Genomic DNA, 22,096 nt, shown 5'->3' with positions numbered 1-22,096 from the left:
GCCTACTCCTATTTGATCTCAAACAACCCTTCCAAAGCTAGCCTGGCGTTCCATTCCCTAGATGTGTGCCTAGATGTTTAATAAACAAGAACAATACTTTTCACAGTAAATATGCCTGCAAGTTGCACGTTACAACTCTAGACTTCAGTGTAATGTTCTTTGGAAATGTACTTCAAAATCTATTTTAAACATTTGAGATAGTTCTAGCATTATGCATGGCATAGCCTGTGATAGAAATTATGCCAACTGATGACGAATGAAGGTATTGAGCAAGGTCATAAATTCAATAAATTAATAAATGAAAAGTAAAATTTATAGAATATCTTTTGAGTAGTAAAGACCAGAGGTAGCAAAGGACTTAGATGTGTCAATGCACCTCAGCTTGATCAGCTGGGGCAAAACTACAAGTCCTTTTTCTACCAGACTGTGATACTGTTCTATAATGCAAACAAATGCTAAATAAATGGAAAAACACTTCCTCTGGTCAAGTTTTACAGGTCAGTGCAAAATAAACATTGAGAACTTTCTTTCAAACGTTTCCATTTGGGTTGGATTTTCATAGTAAAACCATTTAACAGGGATTTGCTGCTAAGTTTGTAAGGCAGTAGCATGTTTAGAATATTTAATTAGCCAAAGAAGGTGGTTAGACTCAGTGCAGCATTTAACGTTCACTTTCTGAAAAAAACACAAAGGCTGTAATTTAGGAAGCTACAGAAAAGTACATTTACAGATATTACATGCGTCTGAAATGTTACTGCTGTTGAAAGAGACTTTATAAATGAATATTACTTACACAAAAAGCTAAAGAAAGTATACCTGTGTCAAGAAATAAACATCTGAAATGAAGGAAAAGAGAACAAATTTCATCCACCAGTGGTGAGGGGGAAAGGCAAAAAACCCCATAGTGGGCAAATAAATAAGAGTCAAAACAAACATCTTCCCCTGCCTCACAGAAGAAAAGTAGACACAAAAAGCATACATTGCAGACTGTCACATTTAAGCACATAGTTGCCACATTCTCAAATGGGTCAATGTAAGTTCTTATGACAACAAATAATTTTACTTTATTACCCTAACTTTAGTCACTATCCTTCTGAGTTTTGGGAACTATTATTTGGAAGGTGCCAGTAGAAACAAAGCAGCTTCACCATGTAACAGTCCACAATAACAAAAACCAAGGAACAGACCCTGTGTAACAGCTCTTTCAAACACAGGTAGTTGATGGAGCTACATTATTCCCAACGAAAACATTTTTAAATATTTAAAGATCTGAAACCAAATTTTGGCTTGGGGTAAACAGGGACAATGCCCCTCACACAAAATGGAATACTGCAATGTAAATTCAGCAAAATCAATACTTGAGTTTCAAACAGAAACTCCAATTCATACGTTAAAACGAGCCACCTATAACTGTATTTAAATGGCCAATATCACAAATTAAAAGTATATCTACCTGCTCCACTGCTTTAAGTGAAAGAGCTATCAATTCCCTAAGAAAAGTAGGTTACTGAAAAACAAAAAATTCCTCTAATTTATCTATATTTCACTCTAGTTGATCAAACTTCCATTTTTACAGGAACACTCACTAAAAAGTCACTTAATGCTGCTGTGCTTTTTGCTTAATACAATTCTGGCTAATCTAAATAGTGTTCTCAAAACCCAGTCAGAGACAAGAATTGTTTTGCAGACCCAATATTTATGATACATTATATAAAGCAAGATGCTATAAACAAATTGGCAGTCAGGTGTATTAATATACAGGAAAAATGTAACATGTAAAAAAGTAATAAAACCAAACACTCATCATCTTCCGGCTCCTCCTGTATATCCAGTAGGAGTCAAAAAGTGAGTATTTCTCAAGGAAAAGTAAATATTAGCTTATATAATGACTGAAGCATAATAATTTCAGAAGAAATACAGTGCATCATCATTCTTATTAGAGAAATAAATAAATGATCATCCATAATCTTACCCAGTTCTGGGGGCAGCACAGTAAGACGATTTCCCTGGATATGCAGTTCCTTAAGCTGGGTGAGCTCACCAATTTCTTTAGGCAGTGATATCAGGTCATTGTCTCTAAGACTCAGCTAAGAACAAAAATAAATTCATTCAGAACAATTTTCGGTTACCGTAAAGCAGCTCAAAAGAGAACTCTACTCCCTCTTCCCCCACCATTCTCCTAAATGCTCAATTCTTCCAATTTATTTACAAGTGTCTTCTGGTAAACAAGAAATAGTTCCAGGTGTAGTGGTCTATTGCTGCAAACATAGCCTACCAGTCTTCAAATTGACTGGATTCTATTCCTACAAGTGTTGCAAAAGTGAATTGATTTTCCAAGAATTTAGATAAATTACTTACTATCTGCAACTTTGTGAGCTTCCCAATATCTGGCGGCAGGATTTCAAAATCGTTGTCACTTAGATAGAGTGCACGCAGGGTGGCTGCAAATTAAATAGCAATATATAAACAGGGTGGCATATAACCCAACCATTTGAGGTCTAATCAATAAAAAGGAGTCAGGTTTGATTAATAACCCCGACTTGGTGGAAAGCCTTTGACATACCCAGGGCTCACAATAATAACAAGCAGGTCAAACTTAGATTTACTGGCTTATTGTATTGTTGATGAGTTCAAGAAAATACCTATATTCAAAAGGACTAGCACAATTAACAATTCCTGTAATAGTAATCTCTGGTAGATTCTGGCATATGGTATGAATGCTCAGATGTCAGAATACAGTCATTACTCTTTATTACCCCCGATTCTTATTTATTACATCAATTTGCATCCTAAACAAACATTTAAAAAAAAATCTGAGTTTTTTGGACAAATACACATCTATGTTAAGCTCCACAGAAAGCACAATCTAACACTGGCAAAGAGATCTGAAATTAGAGCAATATAGAAAACTCACACTGTGTAATTTGTAATTTCCATGCAAAGTCTATGAAATTCACTAAAAAAAAGATGATCCAGCACAATCATGTAGCTTGCTATTATTGAATTAGCATACATGACAGTCTGAAAAACAAATTAAAATGGAGACTCACAAAGAACTATCAGGTGCAGCAGGAAAGAAGGTGGTCAGATCAGCAAAACCTCTCCTCCCCACCAGGAGATCCTATTTGTCTTACTCCTCCTCTTTTCATTTCAATAAATGTGACCATTTTTAATAATGCTGACTTAAAATTCTCCTCTGCCAGGTTACAATCAAAACATCCCTCAGACAGCAGCACTCCTTCCTCTCCCCTCACCTGTCACTTTGGTGCTGAATGCACTGAACCTGAAGCCACTTCAGCAGAGTACATGGAAAAGATCGGTAAGGTAGCAGAACCACTGAAATCCAGAAAGTGCCAGAATTCAAGTTGCTTAGGCAACCATTTTGCACATATGCATTACAATACCTTTCTTTTAACTTGAGTGTATATTTTTAACATATGCAAAGGTCAGCTTAGGTCTACCATTCCTCTGCCAAGTTTTGCAACCCTAGTGTATGTTTTAACATACTGGACACTTCAACATCAACACGCTGATAAAACTATTTCAGTAACGAACCATCAGGAACACATTTGTTTTCAGACTCAACACACAACAGTTGTGCTGCAAAACTGATTTTTTTCCCCTGAGGCTTGCAACCCTCCATGAAGTTTTAACTGAGTATGGGACCCAAGGAAATATTACTCAGAAGAACTAAGCAAGTCTTCTCATGTCCAAAGGTGTCAGGTGACTGTATATCAGTGATAAATATTGCTGTGCTATGTAGAAGTATTCAAGATATATTAAAATTAAAACATAAATATCAGAAAAAATTCTGCTGGATTTTGGTCTCCATCAAATAAATTTCAACTGCAGAAAGCAAAGCACCATATCATGAAGATTTGCAAGGTGTATAGAAAAGTTTCTTACTTAGATAGAAGAAGTTTCCTGGTAGGGAATTTTCATTTAAGTTGTTGTAAGTCAAGTCAAGAACTTCTAGAGCTGGTAAAGATCCAAATCCCCTTGGCAAGGTGTTTAGCCTGTTCATGCTGCAGGTAAAGAGGAAAGGAAAAGAACATGACATCAGCATTCACTTCATCTAGTAGGAATAATACAGGCCACAAGACTTGTTTTTGTTTTTGGGGTTTTTTTCCATAAAAAAATTTAATCTATGTCAAGATTTCCTTTTGTTTTGAAAAGGGGTTGATGCTCTGAGATGCTTAGCAACCCTCTTGCAATGCGGATCTTTTTTCATCTTTCACTTCAATAAATATACCCAAACTTAAGCACTCGCAAGGGATTCTGTTTGTTATGTCAACCAGCAGCCACATCTGAAACATACAGCACAAGGAAGAGATGTATCACAGTGCCATGCTCAGCTTAAAAGTGTTCCACAGAGAAAGCTGGTTCTTGTAGATGACTAGCTAAACTACAAATTACCCTTTTGCACATCATCTTGACCATGTGCCATTCTGCCATATACCACATAGTTCTTAACCATGGCACCAAATACAAAGAGGAATACCTCAACTGCACAGTATTTGTGTTCATTGATAACTGCTGCTCAAACCCCTTCTTAAGAACACCAAATCTCTGTCACTAGATAAGTATTGATGTACATGGAACATGAAGTAAATAAAATGTCAGTCCTGTGATTGATAAGGCTTAATCTAAATACAGCTCAATCAGCCAGTCTTAAGAGGGTTTAGGATAGCAGTTCCCACTGGCAACAGCCAGAACATAAGGAAAACTAAGAGAAGGAAGGGGTTTCTCTGATAACCTGGAGCAGACAAGGCACGGAAAACAGTAACTTCTCTCTGACCTCAAAGAGCTTGAACAAGGTGATCCAGAGAGCTGCTGCAATAATGAAGGCAGGCACAGAGCTGGAGATCTCTTTACAGAACCTTACTGTTTGTGTATGAACTAGAGCTCTGGCTGTTTATCATATGAACAGAAAAGAACCACCTGGCAGTTTCGTATTCATACTGCTCCTATTGCATGTACACCAAATATACACCTTGCGTGTACGGATCCTGCTTTAGTTGTCGCCCGGGTTTGAAAGCGGAATAGAGAAGGTAGGCATCTCCAGGAAGAGCCTGCACAGGTAGCCATTGCCAAAAATGGGATTTTATTGTTATGTGATGACTGGAAACAAAGATGACCTTTCAGATGTTATCTCTAAACACATTCTAAATTTTCTCTTTTTGATGCTAAAGTGATAAACAACAGCAATCACAACTGAAGTCAAGAGGAGATGATATATGAATGTATGAAGCATGATCTAACATTTAAAACTACAAAAAATCCAGTAAACACACTAACAAATTTGGGTACCCAAAAATAAGAAACACTACACATTCATGGTACCAAAGGCAGGATAAGCACATACACCATTTCTTTCACAAACTCTCATCTTTCCTCTCCCACTTTTGCATAAGCCAGTGCCACCAGAACAAGAACCTGTAGAGATCAGCTCTCTGTAGCTAAACTCCAGATGAACTCCTTCTTCCTCCTCATCCCCCATAAGGAGTCCTATCGTGGGCATACTCCTACTATTGCTGCGTAGTAGTAATTATTAAAATACAGAAAGCTCCTCTCCACTATTGCTACTGCAGACTTGTCACTGTTTTAAAACTGTTCTTTACAGCAAACAGGACTAAAGCAGATCGTTTTTCACTAGTGGCCATGACAGCCTTCCCTTTTTTAACCAAAGAATAGGGTGAGAACGAATATTCTCCCTTTTGACAACAGGCAGAATGGTATCTATCCTCTGACATGCAAAGCGAACCACCTCAAAGACCCTGCCCAGCACTATTTGGCCCTGCATGAGTTCAAACACTGAGCTCGTGCCTCAGAAACTGTGCCTCACCTGTCGTCCAAATTTTACACTTTTAAGCTTTCAGTGCAGCTGTACACCTTTCCTCTTTCCACTCCACCACTTGACCTTTCTGCAACCAAACTCTCCCAAAAATAATCTCTGCTCTTATTCAAGCTTCCCCTCTCCCCTGGAGGACTGTTCTGAAGCCTTCTAACACATGCCCTGCAGATGACAAAAGGGTTTCTTGGCTGCCTCCTGAAAAACTAGTAGGCCAGAAGAGTTTCCTCTTCACTGACTCCAAGGACCTGCAAAGCAGAACCCATTTTGCAGAGCTAAGGCTAGGTGGTAAATCCTGTACCTGGAAGATTATGGGTAAAAACAGGATTAAGAAGGAAGAGCATTTAATCTATAAGACCTTAGGCCACATGACACATGAGGGTGGCAACTGTGGTTCCAGACCCAAATGTCTGTTGGCCCTAACATCAAGCGGTCTTTTGCGCTACATTTTTTTTTTCATTAATGAAGACTAGTATTTGAACTATACTAATAATTTTCACTGCTTTAATCCACGGGAAGTGCCCAACTTCTTCCTTCATGTACTGCAACACATCTATAAATATGGATTTAACTCCCAAAATATACAGAATCCTGATTAATATTTGCTCTGAAAAGCAACTGCAGTTCAAACCAATATTAAGGAAAGCTAAAGATCTACTACGACCAAATAAAGACCAGGGAAGGTAGATCATCATTAAAACATTTACTGGCATTCCAACAGATGCAATTCAATTACCAGCGCTTTACAAAAGTATCTAAAAGCAGGATACACAGAGCCCAGTGAGAATCAGTTGATATTCAGAAGAGTTAGAAATGCTTAGTTTAAGGTGTTCAGAAGTTTGACTTTATAAAATACCAACATTCTTTCTATGAGAAGCCTATAGTGCTAAAGCTTATGCTTACCAGTGCTTTTCTAAATAGTTACACTTTAATATGGCAATTTAATTTTAAGAAGGTCCTATGCTTTGTTGTCTTAATTCAAGAAAGTCCTCCACAACTGTAGTTATTATAAAGTATTACCAACTCTACTGGAATATATTATCTGAACACTTAACAGAAACACTCCTGGCTCAAATTCAGTCAATACTAGCTCTTTGAATTAAATGCATACCACATCTAAAGATTTGCTGCTTCTTTTACAGGTTTAATATAAATTAAAATGTCTATAATCCCAGTTTTGGAACCTTGGAATTAAAGTTCTAGATTACTGTGGAATTTTTTTTTTTAAAGCAGAACAGGAAATAAAGCCTGATTCTTCTGCAGTAACTCCAGAAGCAAGAGGCAGTTGCTAGGGAAGTAAAATTCAATAATTGTTCAGTTTGACCTCAGCATGTGATGAATATGAGTTGCTTTGCCCTTAAATGTTTATCAGTATACCAGAGTAAGTGCTTGATCACTTCTAAATATCTGCTTATTGAGGACATTAGCTGAACACTCTGGAGTCGTAATTGCCGAGTTATCCTCACAAACACTTGCAATAAAAAACTTCAATAGCAAAAAGAAACTTCAATTGCAAAAAATAAGAAGTTCCAGGTTCAGTTGCGATGACTTTTAATTGCACCTCTATTACAGCAAATTTTTGCATTAAGATACGCACCCAAGGTTCAGATGTTTGAGCTTCTGAAGGCTGCTAATCTGTGTAGGCAGCTCCTCAATCTGGTTGTTGAAAAAGTTGAGCACTTCTATATTTCTCAGGTCTGCGATGTTTGCTGGCACAGCTGTGGGAAAGTTTTCACAGTGAGAGACTGCAATTAGAGCAAGCTACCTAGACTAGAGATGCTCTTCTAGCACCTGGCGTTTGCAGTGACTGCAGTACAAGGAGCATCTCATTGTTACTGCAATAAAAGCAAAATTTATATTCAAAAAGCCTCCTATCTGGAATTCAAAACTTCAAAAATTACTATCAGAATTGTAAGATATTTTGACTAACAAAGACCACTGCAGAGAGAGAGACAAGGACAACAAGTGCTCCTATAGACTAACAAACAGGCACAGGCTGTCATCTCAGTTCATGCAACACACATAGGTCTCAAAAGAGCAGAGCCTAAGAGACTTGGATCATTTCATGATTTAAGTGGAAAAAAAATGAATGATACAACCAGTTATACCAAGACAGCAGTTGTACTAAAGGTCTTAAGCAACAAACAAAATGAAACCTCATTTTTAACAATGGCCCGTTCTGCTTACTGCTTAAATAATCTAGTATCCAAGTTTTTGGTCATTTAAGATACAACAAAATTTATAAAAAATTAAGTTCAGCCCTAAAAGAAGAACTGTTTAGCCAAGCCTATTTTCAGTTACCTCCCTTGAGTGACAGACTGATCAATACACGCACATGGCTACAGCGGATTACCAACAGATCAATAGCTGGTTGTTATTATCTAGAAATACGACATACAAGGCAGAAGCACAGTATGAATATGCCTGTGCTAATGAGGTTAAAAACCTATTCAGATTTGCATCTTTTCCCCCATAAACTTAGTGAGATTAAAGCAGCCAGCTAAAGGTGTAAAGGAGGTTGGCAAGTCACCTGCACTGAAGCCTGCACCTGTGTTCAGTATTCACCTTGGTTCAGTCTCAACTTTGACTGCATTAGGAACCTGCAGAGTGCACATCTAAATCATTAGAAGGTTTTATGAGGCCATGATTTTATTTTATTTGTTGGTATAAGGCAATCTCAGTCTTAAAATGGAGTCAATAATGTTTACAAAGCAGAACATTACAGTATGTCATATTTACTAGATTATAAGTCTGATTACATTGTGAACAATAATGGGATCCCTAAGGAACCCTCTAATTACATTACATAAATATTACTGTTGAGGGTTATATTCATCGCAGGAGGCTTTTAGCAGACTTTTTTATAAAGTTATTGGGTAAATCTGAATATGTAAAAGACCTCCCTTTGCAGTATTTTCCCACAAGTCCATGCCTATCTGTCATTCAATGATAGTGGGAATTATGTGCCTTCAGAAAGTAAAGAGTAATGCACTACTACTGCTGTTTTAAATTATTCCCTAACAGAAGTTAACTGAGGATTTTAATTGACATAATTCAGCTGTTTCCAGTCTCAATATTTCACCAGAACAGTAATTACCAATATTAAAATGTTTTCATTTCAGAAATTAGACTTTATAATTTGACTTTGATGATATGCCATGGACAGGCAAACCAAGTTTCTGCTCTTCTCAGATACTATGTTCATGAAGACTAGGAATCAGTAATACTAGCAAATACTAAGTTTTAGCCTAAACAATACAGAGACCAAACACAATTTGCCTGAAGTTATACAATTGAGGCAATTAACAAAAATTTTGTTATGAAGGTTTTGGCCTTTTTGACAGTGTAAGAGGTTACACTCCTCTAAAAAGCTGCAAATTGGCATCATGAGATGACCCACTGTGGTCTCTTCCAATCTGAACCATTCTGTGATTCTGTGACCCAGGTACTGAGCTACCTTTAATAAGGATATATTTAGTGGATATATTCTTTCAAATACCTGCCCAAACCAGCTTGTTTCCCCATTCTAGCATAAATTAATTCTTAAGTTTATCTCTCTCTTCTGCCTTAAGCTAGGGGACTGTGGAGAGATAAAGAATCATTTCGAGGAAGAAGGTGAACATTCCTCCTTATTTAAAAAAAAGCAAACAAACAAACAAACAAAAAAACCCCCAAAAACAAACCCCACAAAACAATCCAAAAAACCCCATGAAACTACACAGAAAAAGATGACATGCAGACATCAAGGAGACAGGAAGAAAACAGCTTCCAGAGATTTGTTCATGAAGATTACATTTGCACTGAAGATCCCACCATCAAAGAGAACCCTAGTTTCAATGAGTCACTACACAGTTGCAGAATCTGAAATTCTACCTGATTATCCCACTTGCAAATACGGGGCAAAACTCAGCTACCAGTGGCTAGTTTATCAGAGGTTTTCAATTTGGTTTTCTTTTGTCAGGGCACAGGTATGAGTAAGTGTCCCTAGGGAACAACAGGAGCTGTGCCCTTGCACAGCTTCTGATATATCTGTATAATTCCCCCAATACTGTATTTTATGTTGTGAATCACACTTAGGATACTTTATATCATTATTTTTTCCAAGATATACTAAAAGCTGCATGGGTAAGCTGTTCAGGAAAGGATTTGAATGAAATACTTCGTGTCTCACTCTGTTAAATTAAAATGAAAAGCCCTAATCCACAATTGTACTTTTTGGGTTGGATGGAGGGCATGGAGTTATTTCCAGAAAAGTAGGTCAAGACCAGGCTTTTGGTAGGGAAAAGAGAGGACTTTTTTTTCTGTAACAGCTTATTTTGTGGTTCAACAATTCAGATTCCTTTGTAATATGAACGAATGCTCTCTTGTATTCAATGAAAATGAGAAGACTCAAAACTCCCGTACTGCTCTTGTAGCTAAACTGCACAGGTTCAGTACCTTCAGGTCTAAAGATCAGTGGTGGTCAAGCAAGGCTGACTAGTCATATTATGTTCTCTGTTCTGAACTTTACACAACCCAACTACCTTCCCACTGTTACACTGCAAAATTCTTCCCAGATATATAGCAGACTGCCAAATCCCCAGACATTCATGTTCTGGCAATACTGAATTCCACTCGAGTCACCTTCTCATGATGAGCTGTGAGAGTGAACTGTCAGCATCCTGGTTCCATTCACCCACATATTTACAGTACGATCCACAGTGTCTTAACAACTCTTCTAAGACCATCTGCTGCCCAGTGTCATTAACAACTCCCCCTCAGCAAATGCTAGTAAAATTTGGCAGCCCCATGCCTTTGTGTTCTCCTGTGAAGCTTCAGTCACATCAAGCAGCCCCATTCATATTAAGTCACACTTCACAAGACCAGGAGCAGCTTCCATCCCCTTGTTCAATATTGAAAATTGCATACGGTGATTCACTGTGACAGCTGTAGACTTCACCTTGATTTCAAGAGGTTGGCTGACAGTGAAAGACAGGGTCTACAGGCTGCTTACAAGGAATATGAGGACTTTGTTCATGTTTTGGGGAATTAAAACTGGCAACTTGTTATTCTTCAAAGCATTTATAGTCTTTTTTGCCCTGAAGTTAGAGGCAATTCTTTAGACACTAAAACATGTTCTCATCAGAGTAACCTTTCATTCAAGGTGAGTTATTACATTTTATTTCTATATAACCAGCAGGTGTTCAAAAGTTAAAAAATTATTTCCAAAACATAGATAAGGAGGACTAAATGCTACTATTTAATGCCTATATAACTCTGCATCTAGAGTATCCTGGATCTAGGCCTTAGTTCTCTTACCAGACATGATCTTTACTAGAGGTCTGATGTTGCCCTCTGTTGGAGAACAGATACTGGGCTAGAAGGACCTTTCATCCAAGACAACTACCCTGCAAAAGCAACATACTAAGAACATTCAAATCAGTGACAACAGCTTGGAATTAAGTGTCTCAGATGTAACCCTTTCTCATAAAGCAGAAACTCAAAAGGTTCTCATACCGCTACCTAGAATTGACATCCAAATCCAGTTCCTTTTGTATACTCAACCTTTGACAAAGGAGGAAGAACACAGAAAATGGAAGATAAGAAAAGGAGATTTATTATTTTCCCTCCAGTTCCACTCTGCCACTCCTTTGTCATTCAGTTAGGTCTTTGTACAGCTGAAAATGCACAGGCTTCAGAAAGTCTTTATTTCTTAAAATAATCTCCAAGATTATTTCTCTTAAAGCATCTGTGAAGTCCTGAAAAACAACAAGGATCCTTGCTACTTTAAAAGTAAACATACTTGGGTGTTTGCAAAATTAAGTCTCCATTTCCTTTCACTTGAAAGATGAAATCTAGTCTGGTGGTTTTTTGTATTTAGTAAGGACCAACATTAAATTAAACATTTCTGAAGACACTCTTGGTAAAAGAGATCTATATCAAAACCTTCTTTACAATTTAAAAATAAAATATAAAACCTTTTAGATAAAGAAGCTCAGATGAAAAAAGTGACAAGAATCAATAAACTACCCAACTGGATAAGTAAAATGATTGAGTAAAAATGTTAGTCTCCATGAGACGAACACATGGTATGTAAACTTCTTTAACCATTTAACTTATGTTCAAAATAAACACTGTCCCACTGCTGATTGGAAAAGGGCATCTGTAATACCTTATCATGCATAAAAATGTGCATGAGTAAGGTTGCAATCTCCTTAATAACTATGATCCAAAGGCTATAGAAAACCTCCAATTGAATTCAATGGTTTTTGAAACAGACATCAAGTGAAATAAGAATTTTAATTTTTAAAAATAAGGTTAGTTCCTTTGGCATTCACATTCTTAAAAACTTCAGGCTGCACAAACCCTGCTTTTTTTCAGAATGTTTCTTCTACTTAATGAAGTAATTTTGCAGTACCTAGGAACATGATGTTCAGTAGTACTCCAAACCTTTACAGGTTCTAAGGGAATATTTATCCAGAAGAGCTATTTAAATAGCACTACTTGACAGAAAAGAGATTTATAAGACTATGCCAGTTTCTCATTAAATTGTTCCGCTTAAAAGCTGGTCAAGAGTCATACAGAGTAAAGAGAACTCAATACAGACCTTTGAGAATCCTATCAGTGCACTGTGGATCTCAGGTAAGGTTTTCTTGCCAAGAGCAAAAACCCACTTTTTAAGCCTAAAGTAAAACCTGTGGGCTGTACAATACAATAAACCCAGTTCCACAGACTTGCTAATCCAGTTAGTGTCAGCAGGAACTTTTCATGAGTAAGGATCCCTCAGTGTAAAGGTCATAAAGGTATGAAATGTTACTCACATTTCATGGGGGAGGAAGAATTTAGAATACTAAATATATAATGCATTCTGTGCATCCAATATAACTGTACTCATAGAGCTGGAGTCATGTTTAGATTAATTTTACAAGGGTTCTGTTATACTGAGAGAGAAGCAATCAGCTTCCCCAAAATGAAAGAGGAATTAGCTGAGGGAGAACACAACAGTTTTCATTTTAAATATTCATAGGCATGCTGATATCATACTTGTCAGTTAACTGGAGAGAATCCTGATCCCAACTGAAGCATACAGTACTTAATTTACACACTATGTAGTTCAAGTTTCCCCTTTTGCCCTCCCTCCACTCTTCCAAAGATGGATATTAATCTTCCTCACTCTGAAAACATTAAAAACAAACTTGTCTCCCTAATCTTCAGCTCCTTCCAGAAACCAGCAGGGTTTTTTTAATTGCAATTATCCACAGAAGTACCTCAGTTATGAAACTGTTTTTATGAATATGTTTAAATTATACTATAGCTCACTAATGTGCTACTGTGCTAACAAAGCAATTTATCAATAAACAGTTCTAATTTAGAAGCCAGAGAAGTGGCTAAGGAGAAGTGCAGTGAGCACAAGAAAGGCTGAGAGGACACTGGGAATTAAGTGACATCTAGCGAAGACAAAGGACAAATCTGTTCTTCTCTGAGAAGAGAGCTTACGATGAACTTCAGAGATTGAAGAGCAATACTAGAAACCAGCGGCTGAGGTTAGGAAGGTGTTACTAGGTTGAAAATAAATCACGTAACAGCAAAGAACTGAAACCACATCAAAATAACTCACAAAAATCTGATGTTTATTAGCTTTTTTACAGCAGTAAGGAACAGCGCAAATAAGGATGGGTATAAGTATGTGGATATGCCCCTTCATTTCTACAAATAATTTTGAAGAAAATAGAGTATTAGCCAAGCTTTTTGAATTAATGTGACATGAAAATACTGTAGTGGATCACAGCATCTTCAGCTTCAATAATCCTTCTGTGAGGAGTGCACAGTTCAGCCAAAATGCTTTGCTGTCTTATTTTTAAGTCAGAAGGAAAAAAAACCTCATGCGGTATACTATGGAAGAAGTTCGAAGTACACAGGCTATGTACCCTTGTTACAGGTCAGATTATCTGTATATTTTGATCTTTCAACAGCAGGAAATGGTTAAGATAAATAACTTCTGCAGGACTAAAGAACTTGAGTTGATAGTGTTAAATTTAGAATTATTAGGCATCCACCAAATGCAAACGGTCTCTCTCACTAAATCTCCATGAGTCTCCTTCAGGTGTTTAGGCATCATCTTTTCAGAGTTTTACACTACTGCACAGTTGCCAGCTTTACATAAATCAAACTGTCTGAAGTTCATCCAGCATGTTCACCTTTCCCTTCCTCAATATTCTCTTCACTTCAGTCTATTAAACATGCTGTCTGCAGTTTACAGATGTCCCGAACACCAGGCCCTGAACCAACACCATAGGTTAACCTCAAAGGTGAAGGTCACCTTCTCTTACTCAGAAATACTCATGTTGTTGGGTGCTTAGTAGTGCTTAGTAACAGAATTCTGCTTTCAGCGTATCTAAAGAATGGTTCAAAATTTCAATTTGCATTAATGGGACAGTATTAGCAGCTAACACTTTTTATACCACTGAAATGTTTTTAAGAACTCACACAGGACTATTTTTCACTGCTACTTGGATCAACTGACTCTTCCCCCAATTCAGCACTGCCGACTGGTGTGCTGACAATGTTTAGCGGGGACACCAGCCTGTCCTCTAAACACACACACAGAAGAGGTTGCAGTAAAAGAGTTCACTGCTCAAAACCAAAGTCAGCACAGGTGTTCCTTGTTCCAGTCCTCAGAACTGGAAATGAATTAAGCTCCTTCCTAGTTTGGGCTCCCTATACCCAGTACTTAAAGCCGCAAATTTCAGTCTGTACGGTACAGTCCTCCCTGTGCCTCTGTGTTACCTTCCCCCAGGCTTCAGCTGACTATACATTTCATTTCCAGCTAAGGGAGATATTGAGTCAAGAGCAACAGTTACCACATTGCCCATCATCACATAAAGATCAGGAAATTATTTCACCCCAAGGGTTATGTCACAAGACATCAATGGAAAAAGTAAGAGGCCAGATGGTGAGTGGTCTGAAGGGAAAAGCTGTGTCATTGTCTGCTTCGACACACCTGACTACTAAAAGAACAAAACGAATACACAGAAAATAAAGTACAAAACCAAGTATACCAAACTAAATCCAGTTTCCTCTCAATCTAGACCAAATCTACCTTCTTATCTCTGTGCTTCCATATTAGTATCAAAAAAATTCCACTTGGTTTGTTAAACAGTAAATTCTGTAATAGAAAATTAAGCTCTTTAACAAAGTGAGTTCCCTTTTGCACCATTCACTAGCTTTGAAAATGCTAATTTCAAAATAGTCTGGATCTGGGCAAGAGGATTTCCAATCATTTTCCATTACAATCTGTACATACACATGGAGAATTTATATGGGACAAAAAAATTACAGTTAATTTAAGCCACTGGGAAATAAGTGAAGACACAAGAAATTTGTACTAATGTCATAAAACATCGAGACTAAAAAAAAGGAGTTAATATGTTCGCAGGTGTCTTTTAATAAGAGAACAACAGCTTCTGAAGCACTCTGTTAAAGGCAAGTGATTTCTGTCTACATTTTTAGTATTGACGTTTTACTTACAATGCAAAACTGACTCTGTTGCCATACAGCACAAACTCGACAATTTAATTTATACATAAATTCGGTAGTTTCAGCATGCACCCTTATACCATTACAGTACAAAACTCTTTCATAAATTATTCTGTTTCATTCTCCCAAAGCTTCCTAAAACCAAAATTTTTTTTATTTAAAGATAAAATGCTCTACCATCTGTACTTTCTCAGAACCAAAGGTCTGGGGTTTTTTTCAGGAAGGAAAAAAGCTAACATTTTTGCAGAACTCAGATATCACAAATTTAGTAAGGAATCTCCTTTTCCCTCCTTCTCATGTCTCCCTTTGCACTTCATTCCTAAAGATATTTCCCTTTAGAGACCCCTGCATCAGAAATATAAAGTAAAACTAAATCAAAATATGTAACAAAAATAAAAGGCTTACTGTCAATTTAAAGCATCACTCCCAGGCACTGCTGATAGGCCACTGTCAGGTACAAGTTCCTGTGCTTTGGACACAACCCTAGTCTCACCACACGGACAGCTTACTTGCACCATTTTGGGGCGTATCATGCCAGTACAACAGCACAGAATGACTTATCAGATGGAAGCAGAGGCAGAAGCAAAGTAGAGGAGACTACAAGAAGCAACAAACAGTAAAGAATACACAGTCATCTAGTTTCTTCCAGAGGTCAGCAAGTTCGTTATATAAATAACTTGATACCAGGCAAGATGCAAAGTGTCAGACAATACCAGTGGGAAACACCCTAACACATTTCAGCAGACTGGAGAAGACAGAGCAGCTAGACTGGGAAGGAATTCAGGACAGACAGATGCAGTGTTGCTTTGTCTGTGGAATACCTCCCATACACCCAGGTATCCACTACAGCCAGAAAGGTGACTCAGAAAGGAGATGCCCTAATATAAAAATGAAACCAAGAGATTTTAGCAGCATGTTAAATAAGACCCAGGACACAGTCAAGAGGGTTAGCAGCAATGAACTGACAAGCTTCTGTACTGGTTACATACAGAGCACAAAACAATTTAGAAGATGGCAGAGAAAAGAAGCGGTAAGTCGTGTGAGGAGAAAAAAAAAAAAAGTTTTGAACTGCTCTGCTGGAAGAAGACAAAATGCAAAAGGATTATAAAGGGTGACTACATGGCTGTCAAAGGAACATGATCAATGAGACATAGGTATTCTGACAGGATCAGAAAGTGAACTCCAACAAAATTCAGGAGTAGAAATGGGAACCAGCAACAAAAACTATTGAGTCACCTCACAAAGAGGAAAGGACTAAAGATGAATAAAGGATTACATGAGAATCATGTGAAAAGCAATAGAAAGTGCACAGAACAGCACAAGACATCAGCTCAGGAAAAAAAAGGAGGACAGAGAACACGACATTAGGTAACATAGGAGAAGTCTGATGAAAAAATAGTTGTTCCAGAACTCTCATCATTTAGACATTTGATAATAGTGGATAAGGAATCAGAGCACGAGAGCCAAAGGATAGAAAAGTTATCAGGCATGACCTCTGAATAGCAGGAAACTACTGAGAAAATTTAAAGGCAGCACAAGAATATGGTGAAATCAGTTAGCACAGACCACCTGAGGTTAAGGAGACTGAGCAGAACAGTAAAAACTAAGTTACTGTGCACCACCACCTACCAGGCAGGATGAAGAGCTACCAGGAGCATGAGCTTCTTCCCAGGAAACAAACCGCTAAAAGTATTCAAACAGTGACCTCTAATGGACAAACCATACAGTACTGATACTTCACTGGCAGCAGGAACACTCCAGGTACAAGCAGATAATGACACAAAAGCTAGAATCTCCGAATAGATTTCTCCAAGTGACTACAAGGTCAATTAACCACTGCTGGTAGGTAAGGCAAATAATTGTTAGCGTAGTTACAATTCATCAAAAACTTACTGCACATCCGAAATAAGTGAAAACAAAACACAACAAGCTGGCAGTGTAATAGCTGCACTCATATTGATGATGACCAGCACTACCTGCTGTCAATGCTGAAGTAACCTTTAACATCCCAACTTGCTTTCCAGTCACATCTTCCCCTCTGTGCCCTCCTGGGAGGGGGGCTGGTTAACCTGAGCTTCTGAAAGCTCTTCAAGCATACTTCCTATTCATGATGATGTAGTACAGGGATTTTAATTGTGAAAATTTCATCAGCACACCAAGTAAGAATTCCACATCCTATATTAAAATGTGAAATTTTGTATATGCTTTCAGCAGCTGCAGACTAATGTTGAGCTAGCCCAGCTGTCTAAAGTCTAGAATGTTCAGTACCACTTCACACTTAATGGCAAAATAGGACACAAAAGCTGGTCTGCTAGGAAAAAAGCCATCAGGCAAGGCATAAGCCACATTTTTTATGCTCTAACAGTTCCCTTTATAAATGGAAGTTTCTCTGTTGCTAATTCTACTCCAATTATTGTTCACTTACAAATGTAGTGGCAACAAGGGGACCCAAAGCTGAAACCTAATCTGCCCTGCTAACTTCAGCCTCCAAAGGTACTTTTTTCCAAAGGTAGCCATTTATTGCTCTAGCACAACCAATTTATAAAGAAAAAAAATCACAAATCCTAAGCCCTCAAGACAATGTGATACACTGCTTGAAATAATATGGGGGCAAGACCCAGAGTAGAACAGACAGACAAACCTGGTGATATCCCTTCCTCTCCCTGATCTGGCCTTCCCAGAATATCAGTATTCTGCAATTCCCAAGTTGTTCCCCAGAACCATTATGAAACCACACAAACCCCTTCTAGCTGAAGGGTTCTGAACAAAGTAGGACCAAGTTTGATTTCAAGAACTTCTCTGACAAATTCCTTGACACAGGACTGGCACGGCCACTCCATGGAGCAGCAACATGAGAGGAATCGTGCCACCTGGCTCTGCAGAATGTGCAGATTTGTAACAACACCTGAAGTTCACTTGCACCCCACACAGAGGTGTCAGAAAGAGCAAGTGGCCACGATTGCTGCCGACTTCCAGCTACATTCCACTTGAACTTGAGTGAAGCAGTCCTAAGCAGAAATGCACAAAACAGGAGAGTGGATACCCATAAAAGTTACTACTGTTGCACATACAATATTTGTGACTGACCAAACATCAAGTGTGTTTTCTGCAAAAGTATGTCCTGTAGCTGCAGCTCCTTTCATGCCCCTCCAGCACAGCTACCCTAACTCCCTACCACGATGCATGTCCTAATAATGATACCACTGAGCAGGAGGTGAAGGTCACCTGTATGTCCCTCAGCTAGCATCAAATGACAGGGAACAAAGACGATTTGGTCACATCTACCCAAAGTAATCCACCACACTGAAGGGCAGATATCATTCAGCTGCTCATTTCCACCAATCTGAGGAACATTTGCCCAGACTTTTATTTCATTTATTTTGATGATAGCCAATGGGTAAACAGATCCCTGGGTCAGGATCAGACAACCTATGCAGGCTAAGACTGTCTTGAATTTTGCTTCTCAGCTGTATACTGGATAGAAGGCTTTAAATCACTAAATGATGTAACAAAAACCTCCCAGTACAACATACAGAGACACTGAGCCACAAGTCCTACGTTATGTTAAAAACAAGCACACATATTCACTTTCTCCCTCCACTTTCAACTGGATTTTCGCAGAGACTCCACAGCAGAGTCATCACAGGTTTGTCACTTATGCAGCAACTGGTTCAAAAAGACTGCAGAATTGCAGCTATTTATCTTTCCCCAGAGTTTTGCTTCTGATTTTGAAGCACAAAAAGTTCTCACCAAGCAGGAAAGGACAGACTCAGAAGGCACCGAGAGCAAAAGCCAATTCAAGACTCCTCCATTAGCACAGCACCAGATAGCTGAAAAAAAATTCAGCCTCCAGAAAAAATCAATGTGGACTTGAGTACATCTGATAGTGAATGATTTAGACACATGTATGCAGTAAGAAGGCCACACTAGAAATATTAACAAAATCCATACCACAAAAGTATTCTGAGCAGTACGATGGATTTAACAGTGCAAACTCCTCGTACTTTAACTTAACGAAACTTAACTTACCTTTAATAGTTCTCTGGCAATAATATGAAGTATGTTTACATAAAAATATGCATATCCAGCTTTTACCCATATCTATTCTTCCAGATAGACATATTTACTCTAAACAGCAAAAAAAAAAAAAAAAAAAAAAAAAAAAAAGAGGCAAGCAGAACACTCATTTAAATGGCAGAAAACTAGTAGAAGATGCTAATATGACCTTAGTGTAGCATGTCAAGTGTCACTGCCATCAGCTTCCTAGTCATTTTAAGAACAATCTGCTAAGACAATTAATTACATAGCTTAAAAGATTAGGTCAACAGTGTCAAATATGAGAATATGAACTTGAAATTTAGCCTTTTAAAAATGTGTGCTGTCTATTTAAGTGTCAACATCCATTTGTGAAATAAGTTTCAGACTCAATCAGTTACTTCTCAGGAGAAGCAGTGGTCTTACCTTCCCATAAAAGAAACCCAAACACAGCAATTAGAAAAGCTGACAGAATTCCTTGGCTGAGAGAACCCATATATTTGCAGTCTGCTGATCTAATGGCTATTTTAGAAGAAAGCAGTAATTAAAGGCTGAGATTTAATATAACACAAATTTATAACAGTGGTAGTCCTTAAACCGGTATTTTGAAAACTTAAACTACTTTAAAGAAAGAGTATACTCTGGATTTTTCTTGAATAGTTAAAGTAAACCTAAACACATCCTTCTTGGACACCCCTTATTACCATATCTTTCCAAGTCAGGTCTACAGCTAAGACTCATAGCTGGTCATAGGTCAGTTACTTAGCTTTTCATTCTGGTGCTCATGCTGAAGAATGTAACCCCTCCCCAAGCTCAGATCTGACCAAGCCAAGTTTGCCGTGATTCGAGTCTCTGTGCAGGAGTTTCAGCCTGTCTCCTCTTCCTCAGAGCAAGGCAGATACCTACTACCTGCCCAGCCAATTGTGTGTTCAGCTGAAATTATCCTTTAGCTACTTTTAAGATTTGTAAGGTGTCATGTGGAAGAGATGATTCAGTTTGTTAGATGTCAACAGCTGTAGGAATTTTACAATCCCAGAGAAAGAATAGTCAAGATTACAAACAGTAACACAACTCATTTCATCCTTATGCCAGATAAGCAGCTACTCAGACAGAGATACCAGAGCATCAGAGAGAAGTTTTGCCTGGCAGCACCAGGTACCCAACTGTGGGTGAGCTGTCAGACCACAAGCATTAGATAGAGGTGTGCAGAATGAACTGTTATCTCAAGGTGCCCACAACCCTCCCAAGTCTGTAGGGAAAGCTGAAGTGGCTGGATCAAATTAACTGCCTGACTTTCAAGCAACTCAAGTTCAGACAGGTATCTCCTTGCAGTACCTGAGAGAACACAGAAGCCACCAGCTGGGTGGCCCCACAGCCCAACTCCATCAGTGGTTTATAACAGATGCCAGATGGCAACACGCTCAAAGAAAATTTATGACAATCTTTCTCAAAACATTCTCCCAGCTTCCAGCTATGTGTAACTTCATGACCTTCTAAAACAGTGATAGACCTGCATGTTTAGTAGTGATGATTAGGATTTTTCCTGCCTTGATTTGCCCATCAATTTACCCATCAGTCATCATTTACCTGAGAGATGGCAGGAAACTGTTGGTCACATTTATAATTAAGTTGATATTCTTTGAAAACTACCATAGGGACAAAAACAAATAGCAATATGCCAATCTAGAGGACACTACACAACTAGAAGCAAGGCCCAGAATAACTAAGTCATACTTCTTACAGCCATTAAGTCCCCATAGTTTCATCTATTTACTGCTACAAACCCTTTAAGCTACACGTTAGTACCTAATAAACTGCATCCAGATAAGTGTTTAAGTACTAGAATCTAAGAATATTTACATTTTTCCTCATGCTTAATCCTCTGCAAATGCTCAGAGCCTTTAGTGAAATTTTTGCATTAATTCATATGTTTTAAATAACATACTACCTTACTACCTTCCAGCTCATGCAGCAAGTATTGCAAGAGTTCAATAGGTTGGGTTTTAATGGATTGGTTTTTTGGGGAGGTTGTTTGTGGTTTTTTTTAAATCTATCTCAATTTGTAAGGATTTCCTTGGGTACATGCTAAAGCACCTAACCAGTCCTCTCGTCAACACAAACCCATTTTGGTGGTTCCATTCCCCTCCCCATTTCATACACTCTTCAACTGAGTTCCAAAAACAGAAGGACTGGTTGAGAGAGAAATCCACTGGCATATGCAGAGAGTACACAACGACAAGAACATCAACAACACCAACACTTCTCTTTAGAAGATGCAGCAACAATATGAGACAAAATTCACTGCTTGAATTTCAGCAACCAAGAAGCAGGAATGTTTCAACAAGACACTGATGGATAAACCTGAAGCATTCTACTACCAAAAAGCCCCAAACAAAACAAAACAACAACCCCCCCAAAAAGCCCCCACAAAAAAACCCCAAAACAAAACACAAAAAAGCAAAACCAAAAGAAAGCCAACAACAAACCAAAAAAACCCCCAAAACCCACAAACACTTCTGCCTTGCAAAAGTCAGCCTGATATCTGCCTCCACCAAGTTACATTTCATGTTTACATTGCTCTCATTACATGCTATTTACCAACACCTCACTTAAAGGCTTCTTCACTGTGGGAAGCAGGATTCACAAGGTAATAACTGAAGGCGGTGTGTGCAGTACAAGCAAGAGAAAACTTAC

At 38.2% G+C, this 22,096-nt stretch overlaps 1 protein-coding gene across 3 annotated transcripts in view; it reads right to left on the bottom strand.

Annotated features, from left to right (window-relative positions):
* RSU1 (Ras suppressor protein 1) overlaps positions 1–22,096 on the bottom strand; it is a 104,826-nt gene that overhangs the window by 70,794 nt on the left and 11,936 nt on the right. For all 3 annotated transcript variants that reach the window (XR_003530188.1, XM_027658657.1, XM_027658658.1), the window contains exons 4-7: positions 7,449–7,569; positions 3,907–4,025; positions 2,359–2,441; positions 1,973–2,087 (exon numbers count right to left, since the gene is read on the bottom strand). Coding sequence is in view for 2 of the 3 variants with exons in the window: in XM_027658657.1 (XP_027514458.1) it covers positions 1,973–2,087; positions 2,359–2,441; positions 3,907–4,025; positions 7,449–7,569 (438 nt within the window). In the remaining variant the exon portion in view is untranslated. The remainder of the gene's footprint in view (positions 1–1,972; positions 2,088–2,358; positions 2,442–3,906; positions 4,026–7,448; positions 7,570–22,096) is intronic.

The sequence above is a fragment of the Corapipo altera genome, unplaced genomic scaffold (assembly GCF_003945725.1).
Source record: "Corapipo altera isolate COAL_440 unplaced genomic scaffold, ASM394572v1 63, whole genome shotgun sequence".
Taxonomy (NCBI): Eukaryota; Metazoa; Chordata; class Aves; order Passeriformes; family Pipridae; genus Corapipo; species Corapipo altera.
The sequence above is the reverse complement of the archived record's forward strand: the minus strand, read 5'-3'. Positions and strand labels throughout refer to the sequence as shown.